This window comes from Thunnus thynnus, chromosome 3 (assembly GCF_963924715.1).
Source record: "Thunnus thynnus chromosome 3, fThuThy2.1, whole genome shotgun sequence".
NCBI classification, from domain to species: domain Eukaryota; kingdom Metazoa; phylum Chordata; class Actinopteri; order Scombriformes; family Scombridae; genus Thunnus; species Thunnus thynnus.
In genome coordinates this window covers 8,267,141-8,285,842 of record NC_089519.1, presented here as the reverse complement: position 1 = coordinate 8,285,842, position 18,702 = coordinate 8,267,141, and the positions used below count along the sequence as shown (strand labels likewise).

The following is an 18,702-nucleotide window of genomic DNA, read 5'->3' as shown; positions in this document are numbered from 1 at the left end:
TTTACAAACAAATGTTCTGCGGTGGAAAGTAGCTTTTTCTGCAAAACGTCTGCAAAATACTCTGCTTTAGTTTCAGTTTTAGTCAGACTTTGGATGGAATTATTTCTAAACATGATGATGCATCACTCCATGTGATGATCTCTCATCCGGCTGCTCTGCACTATTATGAGTATTCTCTGATTCCTTCATACAGGGTAAATGAGAGCTAAAATGGCCCTTTTAAGTCTTGAGGAGCTAAAATTACCTTCTGAGTTGTGCATTAAAATAGTCCTTGATTTGAGATAATGTAGGTTAAAATAATCTGCCCAGTATTTGTATTTGTATCTGTATTTGTTGAGGCAGCAAAATTATTTGTATTTGTATTTTTATTCGAATAAAAGTGGAAAGAGGCTTAAAAATCCTGTTTTTGTTTTTATTACACTTTTAATTTTAGAAAATTAAAGTGTTACAACAAGTGATCATGAATAAACTACCTTACGAAGAAGGTCCCCACACCAGGTCTCAAACTGGAGTCTCCCAGATCATGGACGACTACACTGACTACTGAGCTAATACTTTATTCATCGCCTCATTGCAGACAGATCTCTACCTATTTATACACCCAAAACACAGAGACAGCACACCATGTTATGTGTAGGACGGAACCTCAAAGGCAATTATTGCTTTGGACTTTTCATTTATTGCCTATTTTTTACAAACTAACTTTGTGGAAAGGAGAAGGGGGACAACAGGTTATGGAGAGTCCCTTGGGAGCACTTCTCGTGTGTCAGTAGCTCAGCTTTATCTCTGGGGAACACCCCCAACTCCGGGAGTGATGTCCAAATTAGGAAATGTGCGTCATGTAGCAGGTGGCTGTGACTCCCCTGATTGAGACCTGCTGACAGACGTAACAGCGGAGCAGAGGAGAGAGACTGAGATAGCTATGTACCCGACCTGCGCACTAGTATTTGACATGGGGTTTTTTTCTTCCCGAAAACAATTAATTTTTAAAATGTTTGTATGAAACAAATATTTGTAAAAAAAAAAACACAATTTGTGCTTTGACAAATAACATATTTGTATCTGGGCACACTCCTACTATCAATTAGTCTTTTAAAATCCTGTAGTGGATGGCAATCTTAAAAGGCTTTTTTTCCCCCTTAAAAAGACGTGTTGGAAAAGCTGTTGATGGACAGACTACATCTGTGGTAACTATGGGGTCAAGATGGCAGGGCAGATATCAGGTCTAAAAGATGGAAGGGTTGCAAAAAAGGCCCTCTGAGGTATGCTGGACGCCAAGTATATGATATTGTCATAGTGGATGACAGCATAGAATTAGTATACATGATAGATGGTTGAAGAGTGACACTGTAGGTATGAGGGGAAGGTACTTGAACTTACAGTCCTTTGGTAGCCCCTCTCAGCAGTTCAGGCTTGGGCCTGCTTGAAATGCTCAGACATGTAGACTTTTACATGTCTCTCATGGATGTCCTCAAAAATTGTTGTCACAGTATCTGTAATGTAAAAAAGAAAAAAAAGGAATAATTTACTTGTAAAAAATGGCAACATAATCACAAAAAAGTAAAGAATTACCTTGTGACCTTTTCGGCCCTGGGACAGGAGTATTGCTTTGATTGCTTATAGCTTTAAAGAGAATTACAACAATTACAAACACAAGAGGTATATTGGTTTCTGTGAATGTTCAAATACACTTGACTAACGGTCAAGACGGAAACAGACTCTCAAAAGACTCTTCCATCAAGTGTCTTTTCACACTCGCATCACTTGTCTGTGTTCAGGAAACATAAAATAGAAGAACTGTGAGGGACTTTTACAAAAATATTTAAGTAAATCCCCATTTTACTCATGGTCACTCCTGTATTGGACTGGACCCTTTTATTTAAAAGCTTAGCATTTATAATTTAAGAAATAAAAGTGTGCCAGCGTTATTTTGAAGTTATTTATTTATTCATTCACTCATTTTGTTCAAGCTGTGAAGACAAGGTCCAGAGAGGGTTGTCACAGTACTTACTGGAAAAACTGAACGTGTAACGGCTTCGAGGGTCTTTTAGTACAACCAAATGCTGAACAAGACTTTTTTAGGTGACCAAAATGTTACAATTTCATGAACTGAAAACACACTGAAATAACAACAGCTACGGCTACACCTACTCTGTGAGTATGGGGTTACGCCATGATAACTTTACCAATGTTGTCGCCGTGGTAGTGACTTGTCAATCACAACGTAGCCACACCCTAAAGCATACCCTGCTTTATTGTCTATTTTACTCTAAATGGGACCTTAATTTACAAATGAACATAATGCTGTATTGAAGAAGACTTGAAAGTAGCAACTTATTATGAAACTGTTTACTGAGGTAATAAATCAAGTGAGAAGTAGGGTCATTTTCTCATAGACTTCCATACAAACGTTCTTCTTTTTGCAGCTAGTAGAGTCGCCCCCTGTATGGAGCTATTTCCCTATCTTTTTTCAAGAGCGTGGTATATCAATTTGAGAGCATAATTTATTGATTTCACGTTCAAATTTTGTAATTTGTCCCTCAAAACCCTGCCCTCGCACTCAAATAGCCTCTGCTTGCACTTAGATTTGCTCTGTTTCTGCTTTGTGTGCTTGGCTAACAGGCTAAGCTAACTGTGTCAGTGACTTTGCACTAGCAGCAGTCCGGATGGAGGAGCTGCTAACCAGCCTGAGGAAACTACAACTGTGGGTCCCAAAAGGAAGTAAAACCACAACTGTGGGTCCCTGTAACGCTTATCACTTCAATTTTTCATATAAAAAATGAAGTTCAAGCGAACATCTCGCCTTCTCGCACGGGCGTAACCATAGAAACGTTTATGATGAAGGTGACATCGTTTTCTCCTCCAGCACACCAACAGGCAGGCACTGTGCCATGCAGCTACTATAATACTGTATGCAGCTACTATAGTAAAAATCACGGGTGCTGGTGTATAAATGAACCGTCCTTTTATTCCAAAAGTCATAAATAAAGCAAGGGAAGTACATTTTATAAAGCTCTGGAGGGCCGGAGTGGATGAACCTAGTTAAAGAGTACCCACCCGTACGGGACGCTCTAAGAAGTAAAGCGAACAAGCTCGCAAGGAGGCAGGGATCGTTTCATTGGTCAACACTAAACCTGGCCTTCTATTGGTTGGGGGATTTTGACAAGGTTATTGCACAAAAAATCCAAGAGCAGAGGAGAACTCCGAGAGCAGAAGTTTCACGAGCGTGCAGAAGCAGCCTGAGTGCGAGGAGAAGAGCTGAGGCTTGAATGCAGGAAATCTGTGCAAGCAACGTTATATTTGAGTGCAAGCACACAATTTGAGCAGACACAGAGCAAATCTAAGCACAAGCAGAGGCTTTTTGAGTGCAAGGGCAGGGTTTTGAGGGACAAATTACAAAATTTGAACGTGAAATCAATAAATTATGCTCTCAAATTGATATACCACGCTCTTGAATAAAGATAGGGAAATAGCTCCATACCCCTGCTGGCAATTAGAAAGAATGCAGGTTTAAGGAACTTCCGCATTGGCTTCACTTTTCATACTGGGGGGAAGTAACATTAGTTTTTAGCGAATTTTACTATTCCTTGCATAAATCATAAAGCTTATCTATGTGTAAGTATATCACATCTACACGTTGAAGCACCATGGCAGAATTGGACAAGGCATAGTAACACATATAGGCCTACAGAGATAGACATTAATTAAAGATACTATGTTGTTAAAGCTTTGTAGTTGATGCAGTACAGTATATGATGCCTCAGGGACCTACCCACAAATCACTCATGCTGCAGTTGGCATCAGCATTATAATTATGCTCTTCCGCATCTCGGAGGATAAGAACTCAGACTACAAGAAGCGAGTTTCTGTGGAGCTCACACACTCTCTGTTCAAACACGACCCCGCTGCCTGGGAGATGGTGAGTGTCTGGCACCCTCCGCTGCAAGGACAAGACAACTGAACATTTAAAGTAGATTTTTAAACATTTCTGTATTACCTTCAACTCTCCGGGTTTACATCAAACTCATCTCAGCATTCTTAGATCGTGCTGATAGCAGTGATAAAGTACATTCTGTGAAGCACTTTGTTTTTAAGTAACAGTTTTTTTTATTATAAAATCATTCATGAAAATCACATGAATGAAAATCAACAAGCTTTCTATATTAAAGTACTGACTTTATTTTGACCTTTGGCCTCTTGTGACCTCTTTGCAGGCCCACAACAGTGTCCCCATGGATGGACCCTATCCAGATGGTGAGTAACTGTGGCTGAAATGTGCACATGCAGCACATTCCTCAGCACTGGGCCACCACAGGGAGCAAACCACAGCATTAATGTGCTGTAATCTGCTAGCAGGTTGTCTCCCCATTTGGTAGCAAAAGGAATTAGCTTTTCTAGTAAAAAGACTACATGGGTACTTACTAACCAGCTGACTTATCAAGTGACTCAGGTCTTCCTTACCTAGATTTTTTCATATCTCATGTCAAACTTGTCCTTTTTCCGTCTGTTTTGAGTGATTTGTTTTAGAGAGGCTTCATAGTTAGCTAGTGTTGGGCAGAACAGGTCATTTAACATTAACAAAAAATGGATTTCTGAGAAAATATTACTGGCTCATACTGTACATCCCATAGATGTGATGCAATCGAGTTCACATTTTAATTTAGTCTGTCTGTGAAGCAGCTGGGAGATGTCCACACTAAACCACAGAAAACAAAAGCCTGTGGCATTTTTAGTTTTTATTATATATTACACCTCATTTCATGCTAGATAAACCTATAACTCTCCTCATTCTGCTTTGTTCCTTATTATGTTTTTGGAGGTGAGTGTTTACTCTGCTAAAATATGCAGCTATGCTGTGAGGGAAGGAGCCAACTACTGACCTGCGTTGTTGTTCCTTTTATCTCTTTGGAGTCAATCTCTCCTTTCTGTCTTTTCATTAGTTCAGTGTTTGTGTCATACTTAAAGATGATGTCTTTGTGTCATTGATGTTCTTGTCAAAGTCTTGTATTTCAAGCTGCTCAGATATTTTTCTCACTGACTTTAGCTCTTATGTTTTTCTCTGCCCTGCAGAAATCTCTTTCCAGCTCCTCGTTTTCCTTCATCAAATAGTTTTTCCTGCAGCTCTTTCTTTGCACCATCAACAATTTTTTGGTGGATCAATCAATTTCTGACCCATTTTTCTGTTTTTGCAATTCTTTAGTTCGTCTCACACTTTTTTTTTTTTACCTAATCCAGCAAAGAGTTAATTCACTGCAGTAGTAAATACTGAGCCTAGTATGATGTTTTCCCTTTTTACATACTGAGAAATTAGATTTATCTGAGGCCTTGCACACAGTCAAAGGCCTTTTGTTAGACATGTTATTTAATAAATAGAAAAGAACTACAAGGGACATCATAGGGTATCACTTCCTTTTTTCACAATGGAAAAAAAAACAGAAAGAAGTTATCTCTTATCTTATCTTGTATCATCTTATCTTATCTCAACTATTATTTGCTTGATTGAAAATTTCAGTTTTGTGGCTTCATTAGCTGCTAAGATAACAATGAAACTCTACAGTGTGAGTGTCATCATAGATGTTATGCCCATGTTTTCCTTCTGTGTGGGCACTGAAATCGAACTGAGCCATCATTACATCCATTTGCATTTAAATAGTGCATTTTAATTTGAGGAGAAAATGATGATAAGCTTTTGCATAGCAACTGTGTGGTTTTATTCAGTCATCATCATTGTTTCCATGTCCATATAGAAAATATATTAACACTTTAATTAAACATTTCAATGGCCAGTCAAAACACACACATCATGCAGACACAATACACTATAATAAAATGTGAGGACACTGAGGACAGAGAAGATTTGATATGACGTTATTATAAGATTATTGCTTGATTTCAGACTTCATCCCTTTGTTAGAGCCGCCCCTCGTTGTAGTGTGACTGTGAGTATAGAAAGCATGTGTCTCTACATTCAGTCTCTCTCTCTCTCATGTGTGTGATACATGCTATTGAGAAAATGTATTTTAAAAGTTAATAATTATTTGTGTGGGTGCAGAAGTCATGGGATGAAGTTGCAGTTGCTTATTGTGCATATCTGCTGTGTTTTTTAGGCATCTGTTCATTGATGCTTATTGTTATTGAGCTGCCTTTGCGCAGCCTTAAATACACTTGTTCAAATAGTGTATGAGATCATTCAATCATGATACAAGATCTTAAAACAACAGAATCCACCCTGACTGGACTCCAGTGGGAAAACTGATGACTCTGGTGGTTGTTGTATATGTCCTGCACCGTTTTAAGCCCAAAAATCACACCCACGCTGGCTGGGGGCAGAAGTACTGAAGTGGAGCTCCAGGTAGGTGGAAAGCTCATGTCTGCCTCCAACAAGCCTTAGATCACATTGTCAAACAAGTGCATGGACTGCATTATGTTCTCATCCTGGATGGAAAGAAGAAGAAGACAAAAGATTTTACTTAGAGATGAAATTTTAGTTTTCATTATAGTCCCATCATTTAAATATGTTTGAAATATTGCTGAGAGTATTCAATCCAAAAGACCTTTTGGCATGTCTCCAAAAACTCCTCGATGGTGACCACTCCGTCATTGTTCTTGTCCATTTTCTGGAAAAAATGAGACACACAGTCACAGATGTTTCATATGGTAACTTAAAGGATGCATCCAGGAGTATTAATCATTTTTTGCTCACCAAAACACACTGCATGTGTCTTTGAGGCCTAACAAACATGTTGAATGCATTTGCTTTCTCATAAAAAGTGTTTTGAAACCTTAAACATTGTAAAACATTGTAAACATGGTTTACAACCATGATTACTAAACTATGGGAAAGTTTCATGTGTCGCTCTTGTACATGTGTACAGGAGATCCAAACTAATCGCACTACTAGTGGTCAAAAACTCCACAGGTTACCTATAAGTTAAGACCAAACAACATGCAGTGATTAAGATCTGTTCTCTATCTACAGCACATGCATAGATGAACATCAGTCTTTTTCTGTCGCTGGTGCATGGGAACATTTGCTGGTTTGAATAAATGCTTTGACTCACTTTGAGTTTACTGTTGGGAGATGTGGAGTGTGTTGGTTTGATAATTTCTGTGTTTTACCTGGAAGAAGCTGTCAACATGATCCTTGGGAGCGTTATCCTTCATGCAAGGGTAAGTATACTTCCCCATCATGTCATAGATGGAGTGCATAATGTTTGTCATCTCCTGGACAGAGAGAAAGGAGGAAAAGAAATAAGAATAATACATAATACAGGACAGCTATAGCAGACCTTCTCCTAAACCACACAACTTCCCTACAAACACAAAGTGAGAAAAGAGAGGTAACAATGCAAGTACCTCTCTGGTGATGCAGCCATCTTTGTTGAGATCATACAGGTTAAAGGCCCAGTTGAGTTTATCAGTGATGGAGCCTCGCAAGATGATGGACAGGCTTATAACAAAGTCCTACATGTGGAAAAAAGAAAACTGAGGCATTAATGAGATAACGAGAGAGATTAAACACCTGAGGAGTGAGTCAAAAGGTGCAAGCAAGAGAAATAGGAAGGTAAAAGAGAGAAGAGAAAGATGTTCAGTGGGAAGATAAAGATTAATTTTCTTTAAATACAGTGAAATAAGGAAGTGAAATATTCTGTCTCATGAGAAGGCAAGATGCAAGACCACATGAATAATAAATTGACTCAGTTATAATAAGGTTTGTGTTTCAAATGAATAAAAATTAGTAATTTCAACATAGAATGATGTATTTGAAAAAGTGATAATAAAAAAGTAGTAAACTCTTCACAGTATATACAGCACTTTTCTGAACACAGTTACAACTTGCTGTACAATAAAGCAACAGAGTGAAATGATGGGAAAAAAAGAGGGGTTGGGGAGGACATCAGAGAAGAGTGAAGAGACGCGTGTCTTACCTCAAAGCTGACTGCTCCATTGTTGTGCGTGTCAAAGGCTTCAAACAGGAAATGTGCATACATATTTGAATCTGGAATAAAGAGAAAATAAAGGGATTATGCAAATATCATGTAAATGTATGATTTAACAATCACACATTAACAATCCAGTTAACTCATTTGTGTATAACTACTGATAAAAAAAGACATATGTCAGTCTGTAGAGGAAATAAAGGAGCAGCAAACCAGAATGTGATTTAGATACATCACACAGTTAAGTACATAAGTACAGTTAAGTGTGTGTTTAAAGCTTGTGGTTGTATATTGCCCTCTGTTAACCTGTGAAAACATGAGAAAATCATGTTTGCAAAGGTGTAGAAAAGATTTGTAGTGATATAAGAAACATTGAGAATGTTTAAATAAAATTTGTGCACAAATTATATCACCAGTGAGGTTACACAATGAACATATAACAGCTTTTGTGAGCATTTGACTAAAGATTCAAATCAGAACACCATACAAAACTCAAAGTTCCCACGCTGTGTGTGACAATGAAGTTACGCCGAACACATTTACATTTTGGATTTTCTAATAAGACATTGCAGTGTAAAGAGTTTATTTTCACAGTTTTACAATTTTATATTTTGGTATTGGAGAAATGCTGGTGGAATTTTGGTTAAATAAAGATGAAAACACAGGATGAAAAGAAAGAGTCTGACTGACCTCCCTGAGGGAAGAACTGGGAGTAGATGCCTTTAAAAGTCTCTTCATTCACAGCACCAGTGGGACACTCCTGTGGAAATCAAAATATTATCATGTCAAAAAAATACACGGATATACACGCATATGCTCACATCCACACGCATTATCATATGATAAAATAAATCCATACACACAGATCTATGGTGGTCAAACTCTGTACAATAATACTGTTCACGGTTATTCAAGAGTACCAGAATCAAACATTCACTGACATTTTTGAATCCCCGGTAGAGGATCTGCAGCTCTTTCTTGCTGAAGTTGGTTTGTTCTACGAGACGGTCGAGCCCCTCCGGTCTGTAACGCACTGTTGAGCGTTCACCCTCATCAACCTCACTTGCTGCATGTGGGCAGAGAAACCAAATAGTAACTACTTGAGATACGACAGTGTACATGAAACACTGTGCTGAGAGGAAAAGCAGAAAGTGGAGTAAATAGAGGCTAGACAAGAGCAAGATGATGTTTAACAGGATCTGTGTTTTATTATCATGCAGTTATTATAAATTTGTATAAGTGAAATCTGAGTGATGGAGGAGAGTGCATCAAGACACTTGCTTTGATTAATTGAAGGGTTGGAGCCGGAGCGACAGCAGGGCAGCAGTTTGAGGAACCGCTGCTTTATGGTCTTTTTATTGGGTTTGGATGGTGGATTACCTGGAAACAACCAATCACAGCACAGATTAGACACAGATAGACTGGCCTACATAGTGGACACCATGTAAAAACTAGAGCCAAACTACACTCAAATACTTTGAATCACTTGTCCGTGCAACTTAGTGCAAGAAAATGAGTTTGCTGACCTGGTTTTGAACCAGTGAACCATCAGATCAACCATCAGTGTGTTAAATCACACATGACTGAAGCTAAAAAATAGGGTAAGTTTAAAAAATATGATGATTATAAATAAATTTCTGCGACATAGGACTTTCATGTGATTAATTTTCCTGTGTTGGAGAATAAAACATTATATTTGTTTTTCTTCGAATGAGTTAACACCTTCGACAAAAAAAATCCCTTCATTTTCACTTCACTTATGGGTCTTAAAATCTTATTATTACACACTGTCTGGAAGTATATATATTCTCTATCATCTCATTCTGACTCTTTATTGAAGCTACAATGTAAAATATAGTAAAATATTCAGACCCAAACGCCATATTTTAGATGTGTTGCACATCCTTCTATATATATATTTTCCTAAAATTCAGCCTGACATGTTTGGTATCTTTGGAAACTCTAATCTTCACTAGAATTTAAAATAAAGTTATCTGGGTTTGAATAATGTTTGGCTGTATAGCATGAGTTTGTGATGACTGACCCACCAACAAGTCAGTGAGATTTAAGGGGTAAAGAAAAGTGTTTTAAAGGTCTCTGTCCAAAGCCTCTAAAGCTCACTAATTAATACCTTATACCTTATTTGTTTAATTTGTACAAAAACCAAACGTAAAAAGTTTGCCAGACTGCAGTTGCCATCAGGAAGTCCTGTAAAAGCATTCATAACATGGATTGAACAGGCGTTAATAAGTGAGCTTTAGAGATGCTGGTAGGTGGAATTTGTCAGTGTCAGGTTAGCTGTTTCCAGTCTTTATGCAATGCTAAGCTAAGCTAACTGTCTCCACATATGTACCATACAGGCATGAGAGTGACACTGACCTTATCTAATTCTCAGAAAGAAAGCCAATAAGCACTCCACAAAATAACAAACTATTCTTTTAAAGGTGCAGTGTGTAAGATTTAGTGGCTAATGGCGATGAGATTGCATATTGCCCCTCACCACCAGCCCCACTCCTTCTGAGTGTGTAGGAGAACCTACAGTGGCTGCAAAACCCGCGAAAAACAGGAAAAAGAGCCAGTGTTTTTCTTTTTTTGTCCATTCTGGCCTACTGTAGGAACATGGCAGTGCAACATGGCAGATTATACACTAATTAAAACATACTCATGAATATTATATTCCATTTCTGCCAAGTCCATTATCCTAGATGCCACTAAATTCTACACACTGCACCTTTAAGATGTAAAAGTAGGCTGATAGTGACAAGGACAGGAAATACGAGAAAGATTCACACACACGCACACACAGTAGTCGGCTCTTTGTGTAACAATAAAGAGAACAGACACCCACCATCACGGTCGGCTGGCCTTTACAGAAACCACAACACAACTTTGTCACTTGACCTTTTAGAGAAACATTCAGGATTCTCTGCTACAACCAGCCGCCTTTCTTTGTCTGCACGTCCAACACACAACCAGCAACAAACAACACATCACTCAGTCAATTCAGCAAACATACACCTGCATGTAGGTGATACCTAAATAAACAATAATATTCCACAGCAACACATGAGGAGTCTCAAACACTTTCACACTAAAGTATTCATCTAAGAGAATATTTAAACCTGTAACCTTCAACCACTAAATATCACACATTATGCATTAGATTTCATACTGGCATCGTATTGGTCAAATAAACAATATCTTATCATGCTACACTGAGCAGATTTGGTTGATAACTTTCCTGATAACTCTTTTCTCTAACTTGTCAGTTCCTGTTGACAGGTCGCCAGTCAGCCAGCAGCAGATGTGTCTGTCCATCTTCAACAGTCTCTCATATCTCCTTTTTCTCTGGTCCATGCTGAACGTGATTGAGGATTGTCTCTGGTTCTTCTGTGGAGCTCTAAGATGAGTTTTTTTCATCTTGATGGTGCATCTGTAGCAGTCAAATGTTTTCGTTCAAAGAGGGTTTCCACTCATTTTATTTTCTGATGCTGGGCTCCAATACTCCTTCACTGCCTTTTTCACTCTTTGAAACTAGATTACAGCTGTTCCTGATCTGATGGACCTCACCGTCTACATGAGCTTGACGTTGACCTCTCCTCTTTCCCATCACAGCTCAGCTGCCCCTCCTCCTCCAGCAGGAGCATCAAGGGGCTGCAGAAAAACCTCCTCATCTATTCTGCAGCTTTGCCTGCTCCTCAGTTCTCTTTGTGTTCTGTTTAAGGGTCTCTCTTGCTTTCAATTACTGAAGACATCTTGTTTTGTAGTCTCTCTTATCCAAAGCCAGACACACAACAAGCAAAGAACAAAGAGATAGATGTGAGGTGCTGGACAACAGCACCTACACTGACAATAAACTCACACAACCAACCACAGAGCAAACACAATAACAGTAAAAGTAAAATGATGTGGTGTAAATAATACAATTAATGATGGCTGAATTCCATTTAGCTGGTTCAGTTTCAGGGTCCTGGTATTGTGCATGTTGGTTCACTGTCACACTGTCATGACTTAATTAATGAAACAGAGGCATCGTTAATGTTATTAATAACATCTGTGCTTTTCCCACTATAATGAGTCACAATGTGCACTGTGAAAAAGGAACGTTAGCTCAAAAAGTGTAATATTTTGTCCAACATGCAGACAGTCGTGTGCCCTTCCTGCCAGCAGAGGCCAGTGTTGAACTAGATTAAACTCAACTGTAAAAGGCCTCCAACTCAGAGAAAAGACAATGAGCATCACTGCAGACAGGTGGAGAAACCTGTTGGATGTTTTTAAAGCAAAATCAATGACACACCTCCTCCTCTCCCACTGACACCTACAGAGGCAACCTGTAAAATATAACACATCTATCTGTGTGTAAGACACATTTGTCTTCTGTGTTTGATTTTCTGACAACACATGAAATCAATGGGAACCTCACTGTAACGGCAATAGAGAGATGGGTGGAGAAGCCAGCACTAAAACATCTCATATGTTTCTCACAACGTCTCTCCAATCCCGAATATTGTAATAAAAATAAAAAGTAAATAAATAAATAACGGTGTGATGATGTTCAATGAGTTTTACATTCCCCAGAAACTGTGAACACTTTGGTGAATTGTCCTCAGTTTTAGGATCAATCAATCAATTAATCAATCAATCAAGGAGCAGCAACAGCAACAAGTTGAAACATACAGTGAAAATGAACGACACCTGAGAAATATACAACAATAATCTCTGCAACACAGGGATTACTGTAAATGCTTTGCTCAAGGGAACCTAATAACTAACCGACAGTGTGCGTACAGCGTCTGTAAATGAACACAAATGATTAAAATAGTTTAGAGAATAAATCGATCGTTACTCTGCCTGCATCCCTCCAGATTTTATGTCCGTCTGTTCATTTATTCTTCATTTTATTTTCAACAGAAAGTGAAATTAACTCAACCTGCAGGAGTGATCGTACATGTGTGTGTCATTGTTACCTCGAGTGTGCTTATCATGAGGATATGTCAATCAAATTTTCACATGCAGCAGCTGCATGATCGTGGAAAAACAAACAAAGCTTTATAGAGCCACACACACACACACACACACACACACACACACACACACACACACAGAATGAGGATGACACATCTCAGCTTTTTGATGCAGGAGAATAAAACTCTATAATGATTTTTTTTTTATATAACTATTTTTCACACACAGAGAGAGATAAAATGAAAAAAGCCTCCCTGCTGATTTCTTTCTTTCTTCCTCCAAACCTGGCTGATATTTTTAAATGTGACAGAGTGCAGGACATTGATCACAGACAGTTTCGACATTACTGAGATGCTTTCTGAGGGCAGTAACAGCAATAGTCCAGCAATAACAGGATAGGAGGTTGTTCTTAGAGAGACAGCGCAGCCTCTAAAAGCCTGTGTCTTCTGGTGAAGGTGCTTTAAAAGTAGCATTTTAACAGTCCTGAGAAAAAAATGAACACTGAATATCTGCAGAGAATTGCTCTGGCTCAGCAGTTATTTCATTAGGTGCTGAGATTTCTAACTATCCAGCCTTTCCTCAGTTCTGGAGACCCTCTGGGTGACTTTGACCGTGTGAATCAATTTCACCATATGAAGCCCTCTGAGGCAGATCAATACACTCTGTTCCCTGCTGTTATTAACACATATAAAAGACTCTTTTGTCCGCCTTTTTATCCACTGGCACAAACAACTCAACCTGAAAGAGACTAAAAGAAATAAAGAAATTCACATGAGGTAACAGAAGGACAGCGAGGCACTAAAGAGGTTCTGAGGGTCAAGATGGAGGCCTCACATCTATATTTATATAACTTCATAAAGTTTTACTGTAGGACTTTGTTCTTCAACCCACTGTGAACACTGCAGATTTTGAAGAACATCATATGAATCAATTAATTTCAGTGCATTTTAATCAGTATATCAGGATATTTGTTTCCAACTCTCAAGTACAGTTAACTTTCGAAAGACACCAAACGCCACGTTCACATCATGTCGGAGTTATTGTAATTACGTTTTGTAAATAGCATCCACGTCAGCATCCAAGTCATCCAAGTTAAAGCTGAGAAGCTCTGATTTTCTGGAAGCTCCGATATGTCCGACTTGGCAATTAATAATGCAAACAAAAGCAAACAAATATGGACGCCTCACATCAGACAATGTTCGGTGTAATTAAACCTATATTTAATAGGGTAGATATGGTGTTATATCGGCAATGCACAGTATTTTAAAGCTCACACCACCAATTCTGTAATCATTAAAACAACAAGCGACTAGTATGACTACTGTTTCAGAAACATCTCTTCCTAAAAAAAAAAACCCCAGGAACCCATAACCATACAGACCACAACCTGAGTGTCCTCCTTGTCACTGGTGATGATGGACAAAGAAAACTTTCATTCAAAAACGTTCCTAAAGTTCCTGATTATGAGCAGAAAAAATGACATTTTGACATGAAAGCTCAAGTGTAAATATTAACATTAATGACGGCTGGATTCCATTTAGCTGCTTCAGTTTCACGGTGCTGGTATTGTGCGTTCTTACTGGGACACTTGAATAGAACAGAGCCATCGTTAACGTTATTAGTAACACCTGTGCTTTTCCTGCTATTACAAGTCAAAATGTCTGCTGTGAAAATAATTTGTAACAACTCTCAGAATTACACTTTACCTTCATTATCAGCCTAAATCAAAACACTCTTCTTCCCTCCTTGTGTGTGTGTCAGTGGCACCATTTTGTGTTTACTTTGGGAGGTCGTGGCTGTTTGAGGAGGGTCATGTAGTGCTAAATGAATGTTTGTAAGCTAATGTTGCCCGGGCAACAGCCTCTGTGCTTACCATAATCCCCAGAAGGACATGGATCAGATACAAACCACGGACACACACACACACACACAAACATATTTTAAAATTACACACTCATGTGTCCGCTCGTCAGTCTCGTAGATTCAGCTTTGATTATTTGTTACACAACATTGATCTTAACACAACATCCTTCATCAGTCCAGCGAATCAGATGATTTCTATTTGGCTCCTACAACATGAAAACTATTCCAGTCTGAGGGGTTTATGTTTTAAAATCAGCGTTTTAATGATGTTATATAAACAGCACATTTATGTTATCAACGTTGAGATTTTTATGGATTAGGAAAGAACGTACATCATGAAAAAAATATGTGTGTGTCGCCACCTTTCTTGTGCAAACACACACACACACACAAGCACGGGGAAAAAAAAGCAGGTTCGTTCCCTCATAAATACAGGTGCACTTGACATGTTTTTACAATGTATTCAAGTAAAGACTGCCACAACACTGAGGACAATATCAGTTTAAAAATAGATAAGAGATTCACGGCTGAATGACAAATGAGTTCCAAAATGTGTGTCATAAAAAAGATCAACTCGATGTTTTATGACATCATAGTTAACATGCAGCGTGCAGCACAGCAGCAGTCAGTCGGGCTCATTGTAACATGTGAAGTGTATTGTAGAAAGTGATGACTTGACAAAGATCTAGCATCTATAATGTATGAACGTAGAGGTAAACATCATGAGGTTTTCATCAGCTGCTACACATAAAGACCATTCTGTGTTTTTACATACAGCTGATACATTTTTAAATCTATTTTCACCAGAGACTTTTTCACTGTTGTTGTTTGTTTTTAACGTCACTGTTTGGTGTTTATTTCTCAGATACGGTGGAGATGAACAGGAAAGGCAGCGGTTACACACTTTTGTGCCTCAGGCCACTGATCACCACAACGCTGGTGCTTCACTCTTTAATAAAAAAGCTTGTTTGTGTCTCCTCTCTCTTCATGCACCTGCTCACTGTTTGGTTAACCTGCTGCTGAATGGATATCACACTGGCTATTGTGCCGGCGACAACTATCAGCCATTAAATAAATGTTATCTTTATACCATCAATCTGTCTGTAATTCCACTTCAAATTCAGTATTTGTCCTTCAAACCAACTTGGAACAGCGCTGTGCATCTCTTTGTGTGATATGAAAGGAGTTATTTTCATACATGTATTCAGTTATTTTTAAAGGAAAAGTCTATTTCGGGTGTGTGTGTGCGTGTGTGTGTGTGTGTGTACTGATCTCTACAGAGGCTTGTCTTTGCGAGCTCTCATGAGGAAAATGAAACACTGTAAAGTCTGACAAAGAGAAGAGTCTCACTGATCTAATTAGACTATAAACACACACACATACTGACAGGTATAATTTTAGATGACAACAGATGACAGAGACTCTTTTTTTCTTACATTTTGCTGTTCTGTTTTCTCTCCTTCAGGCTTCATCTGTGTGTTTATCTGAACTGTTTATAACAGCGGAGAATACTACTGATCCCTTCTTTATGACTTTGTAAACTACATTTAGGTTTTCATTCTATTTATGTATTTATTTATTTATTTATTTGGAGTGAGAAAATTCATCAATTCTTTATCACCGCGTATTTCAACAATTACATTTTCAGAGGTAATCCAGAGAACATCAGGAAAACAAACATGTCAACACAATATGACCAATATTGATAGTATGATATGTTATTCAGGTCAGGTAACCAACTCATTCTCATTGTTGACTGATGTGTTGATACACTTTACATATAATCAATCAATAGTTTTGTCCATGAAATGACAGAAAATAATGAAAAATGTACATCAGGAGTTTCCAGAGCCTGAGCTGATGTCTTCTGATTGCTTGTTTTGTTAGCCAATAGTTCACAATTCAATTTACAGAAACATAAAACTGAGAAAATAAGCAAATGTTCACATTTTAGAAACTGCAAACATAAAATGTTTGGATTATTTGGCTTGATAAATGTCTTTAATTGTCTGTTTTTAAAATTGTTACAGATTTTCTATCCATAGACTAATTTATAAATCAACTAATTATTTCAACATTAATATTATTACAAGAGACAGATGTGCTTTCAAACTAAATTTACATCTGTTAGACTACAGAACAGCACTGCTGCTGTTATTCAATCATCTCCTGCTTCACTTACAACTAATTTTAATATGTTTCAAACTTTCAGCCCTGATTAAAGCCATGTGGAGGAGTTGACTTTATCTCCAACAAACTACCAAGTTAACTCATATTGAAAACTATGTGTTTACTGCGATGTCCTTTACTTTGAACCATACACACATTTCACAAAGCTTTCTATATGTTGGAAACTTCCAAACCCAAAAACATTCAACACATGACCTGATGACGCATACTGATGACCTACAGTATATATCTGTAAAATCAGACCCCAATTCACGAAGTAAATATACAGTAAATAAGGCTGTAAAGTTTGGAGCTGCTGTAAGACTGTTTAGTGAGCACATTCTCACATACACACGCGCACACACACACGCACACGCACACGCGCACACACACTCACACACAAACACACACACACACACACACACACACACACACCGACTGGCTGAATGTTTAATGTGATATTACGTTTTTGTTTAATCTCTTCTTAGACATCCTGCTCTATAATATTTAATATAATATCACCGTTGCAGTACCTGGTGACAGAGGAAACAGGGTTAAAACCCCGCTGATGTTTTTCTGACTGGGCAAAGTCTAATTATCAAAGACCAAAAATGACATTGTACTTATTTAAAGGCTTAAGTCTATTCAGGACACACAATTTTCCATATTTTTGAAAAAAGATGAGAACATTTGACATGCTGAAAAGCTTCCACTTACCTGTAAGCGGATCGTAAGATCTGTCCAGCTCTCTGGAGTCAGACAAACTCTGGTCTTGACTCCTGGATTTCATGTTTTTAGTGCTTACCGGACCTGCGCGCCGAACCTGCAGGATCTGTGTGTGCGTCGGAGCCACAGATCATCTACGACTTCTGCGCTTTCATGTCACTTCTTGGCAAAAAAAACGAAATCAGCCTGTGAGGGCTTCAAACTGGAAAGAATATAACAGCAAGGAGGAGAAAGTCCGTGCAGAGCGCGTCTCTGTGCGTCCTTGCTCGCATCTATCCACTCTGACTGAGATCTCTCCTCCTCCCGCTCAGCATCAGCGCACACTCACATCCACAGTCCGCGCTTTACTGTCACTTTGAGAGGCTTCTGGGGATTTAAGATTCAAATGCAATTTACAGGTTTAATCTGATCACTTTACTTATTGTCCAAACATCCGAAAAATGGCAAATAATCTGCCTGTCAGCTGGAACATCTGCATCTATCCAAGCTGAGAGAGACAGAGAGAGAGGGGAGACTCAAACCATCACAGCTGAGGAGTGAGGAAGAGGAGTGATGAAGGAAGGGAGACAGACAGAGGGATGTGCTGATCTATGCGTCACTGATGGATGGTCTCACCTTGGCTCAGGACTTGAGCAGCATTGGCTCAGTAGACAAGTAGTAATACCTGCAGATCAATACTCTGTCAGCTCCACGTCCTTGAGCAGGTTGAGTAGACTTACAGATGACTCACTCACATTTAGAAATGCAAGCAGCAAGGTCGTGATCAGAAAGAAAAAAAAATCATTTGAATATTATATCCGTAAATACACATTATAAGCTGGATAGAGACAGAGGAGACCACAGAGTGATTCGTGGGATAAATTCAAGATTTCAGCAGCTTTGGTTCCCATCAGAAGCTTCTATTTTAAACACACTAATGAGCTTTTCTGGGATGTCATCAGGGTTTTAATTAAGAGTGTAACTGAGAAGCTTGTTTGTGTCTGAGCGGAGTACATTTTAAAATCAGTAATTTCACTTAAACTTTTTGTTATGTATGTCA

At 38.5% G+C, this 18,702-nt stretch overlaps 1 protein-coding gene across 2 annotated transcripts; it reads right to left on the bottom strand.

Annotated features, from left to right (window-relative positions):
• Positions 1-5,687: 5,687 nt before the first annotated feature.
• LOC137177795 (Kv channel-interacting protein 2-like) lies at positions 5,688-18,366 on the bottom strand. Of its 2 annotated transcripts, none has more exons than XM_067583888.1 (9): positions 17,655-18,366; positions 9,216-9,320; positions 8,882-9,036; positions 8,631-8,700; positions 7,929-7,999; positions 7,357-7,464; positions 7,120-7,224; positions 6,555-6,617; positions 5,688-6,435 (listed from the first exon to the last, which is right to left on the bottom strand). In XM_067583888.1, the coding sequence occupies exons 1-9, from the start codon at positions 17,725-17,727 to the stop codon at positions 6,388-6,390; spliced, it is 798 nt and encodes a 265-aa protein (XP_067439989.1). In that variant the 5' UTR covers positions 17,728-18,366; the 3' UTR covers positions 5,688-6,387. The 2 variants fall into 2 exon arrangements, with proteins under 2 accessions (XP_067439989.1, XP_067439988.1); XM_067583887.1 differs by having other exon boundaries at positions 8,882-9,002; positions 9,218-9,320.
• Between the last annotated feature and the right edge of the window lie 336 nt (positions 18,367-18,702).

Bases quoted from the DNA above. Each gene is read 5' to 3' on its own strand.
- LOC137177795 (XM_067583888.1), bottom strand. From the start codon at position 17,727: ATGAAATCCAGGAGTCAAGACCAGAGTTTGTCTGACTCCAGAGAGCTG. The intron at 8,701-8,881 runs GTCAGTGAATGT...TGATTTCCACAG, and splicing joins TCTACCGGGGATTCAAAAAT to GAGTGTCCCACTGGTGCTGT. The intron at 7,225-7,356 runs GTACTTGCATTG...CTCTCTGTCCAG, and splicing joins ATGGCTGCATCACCAGAGAG to GAGATGACAAACATTATGCA.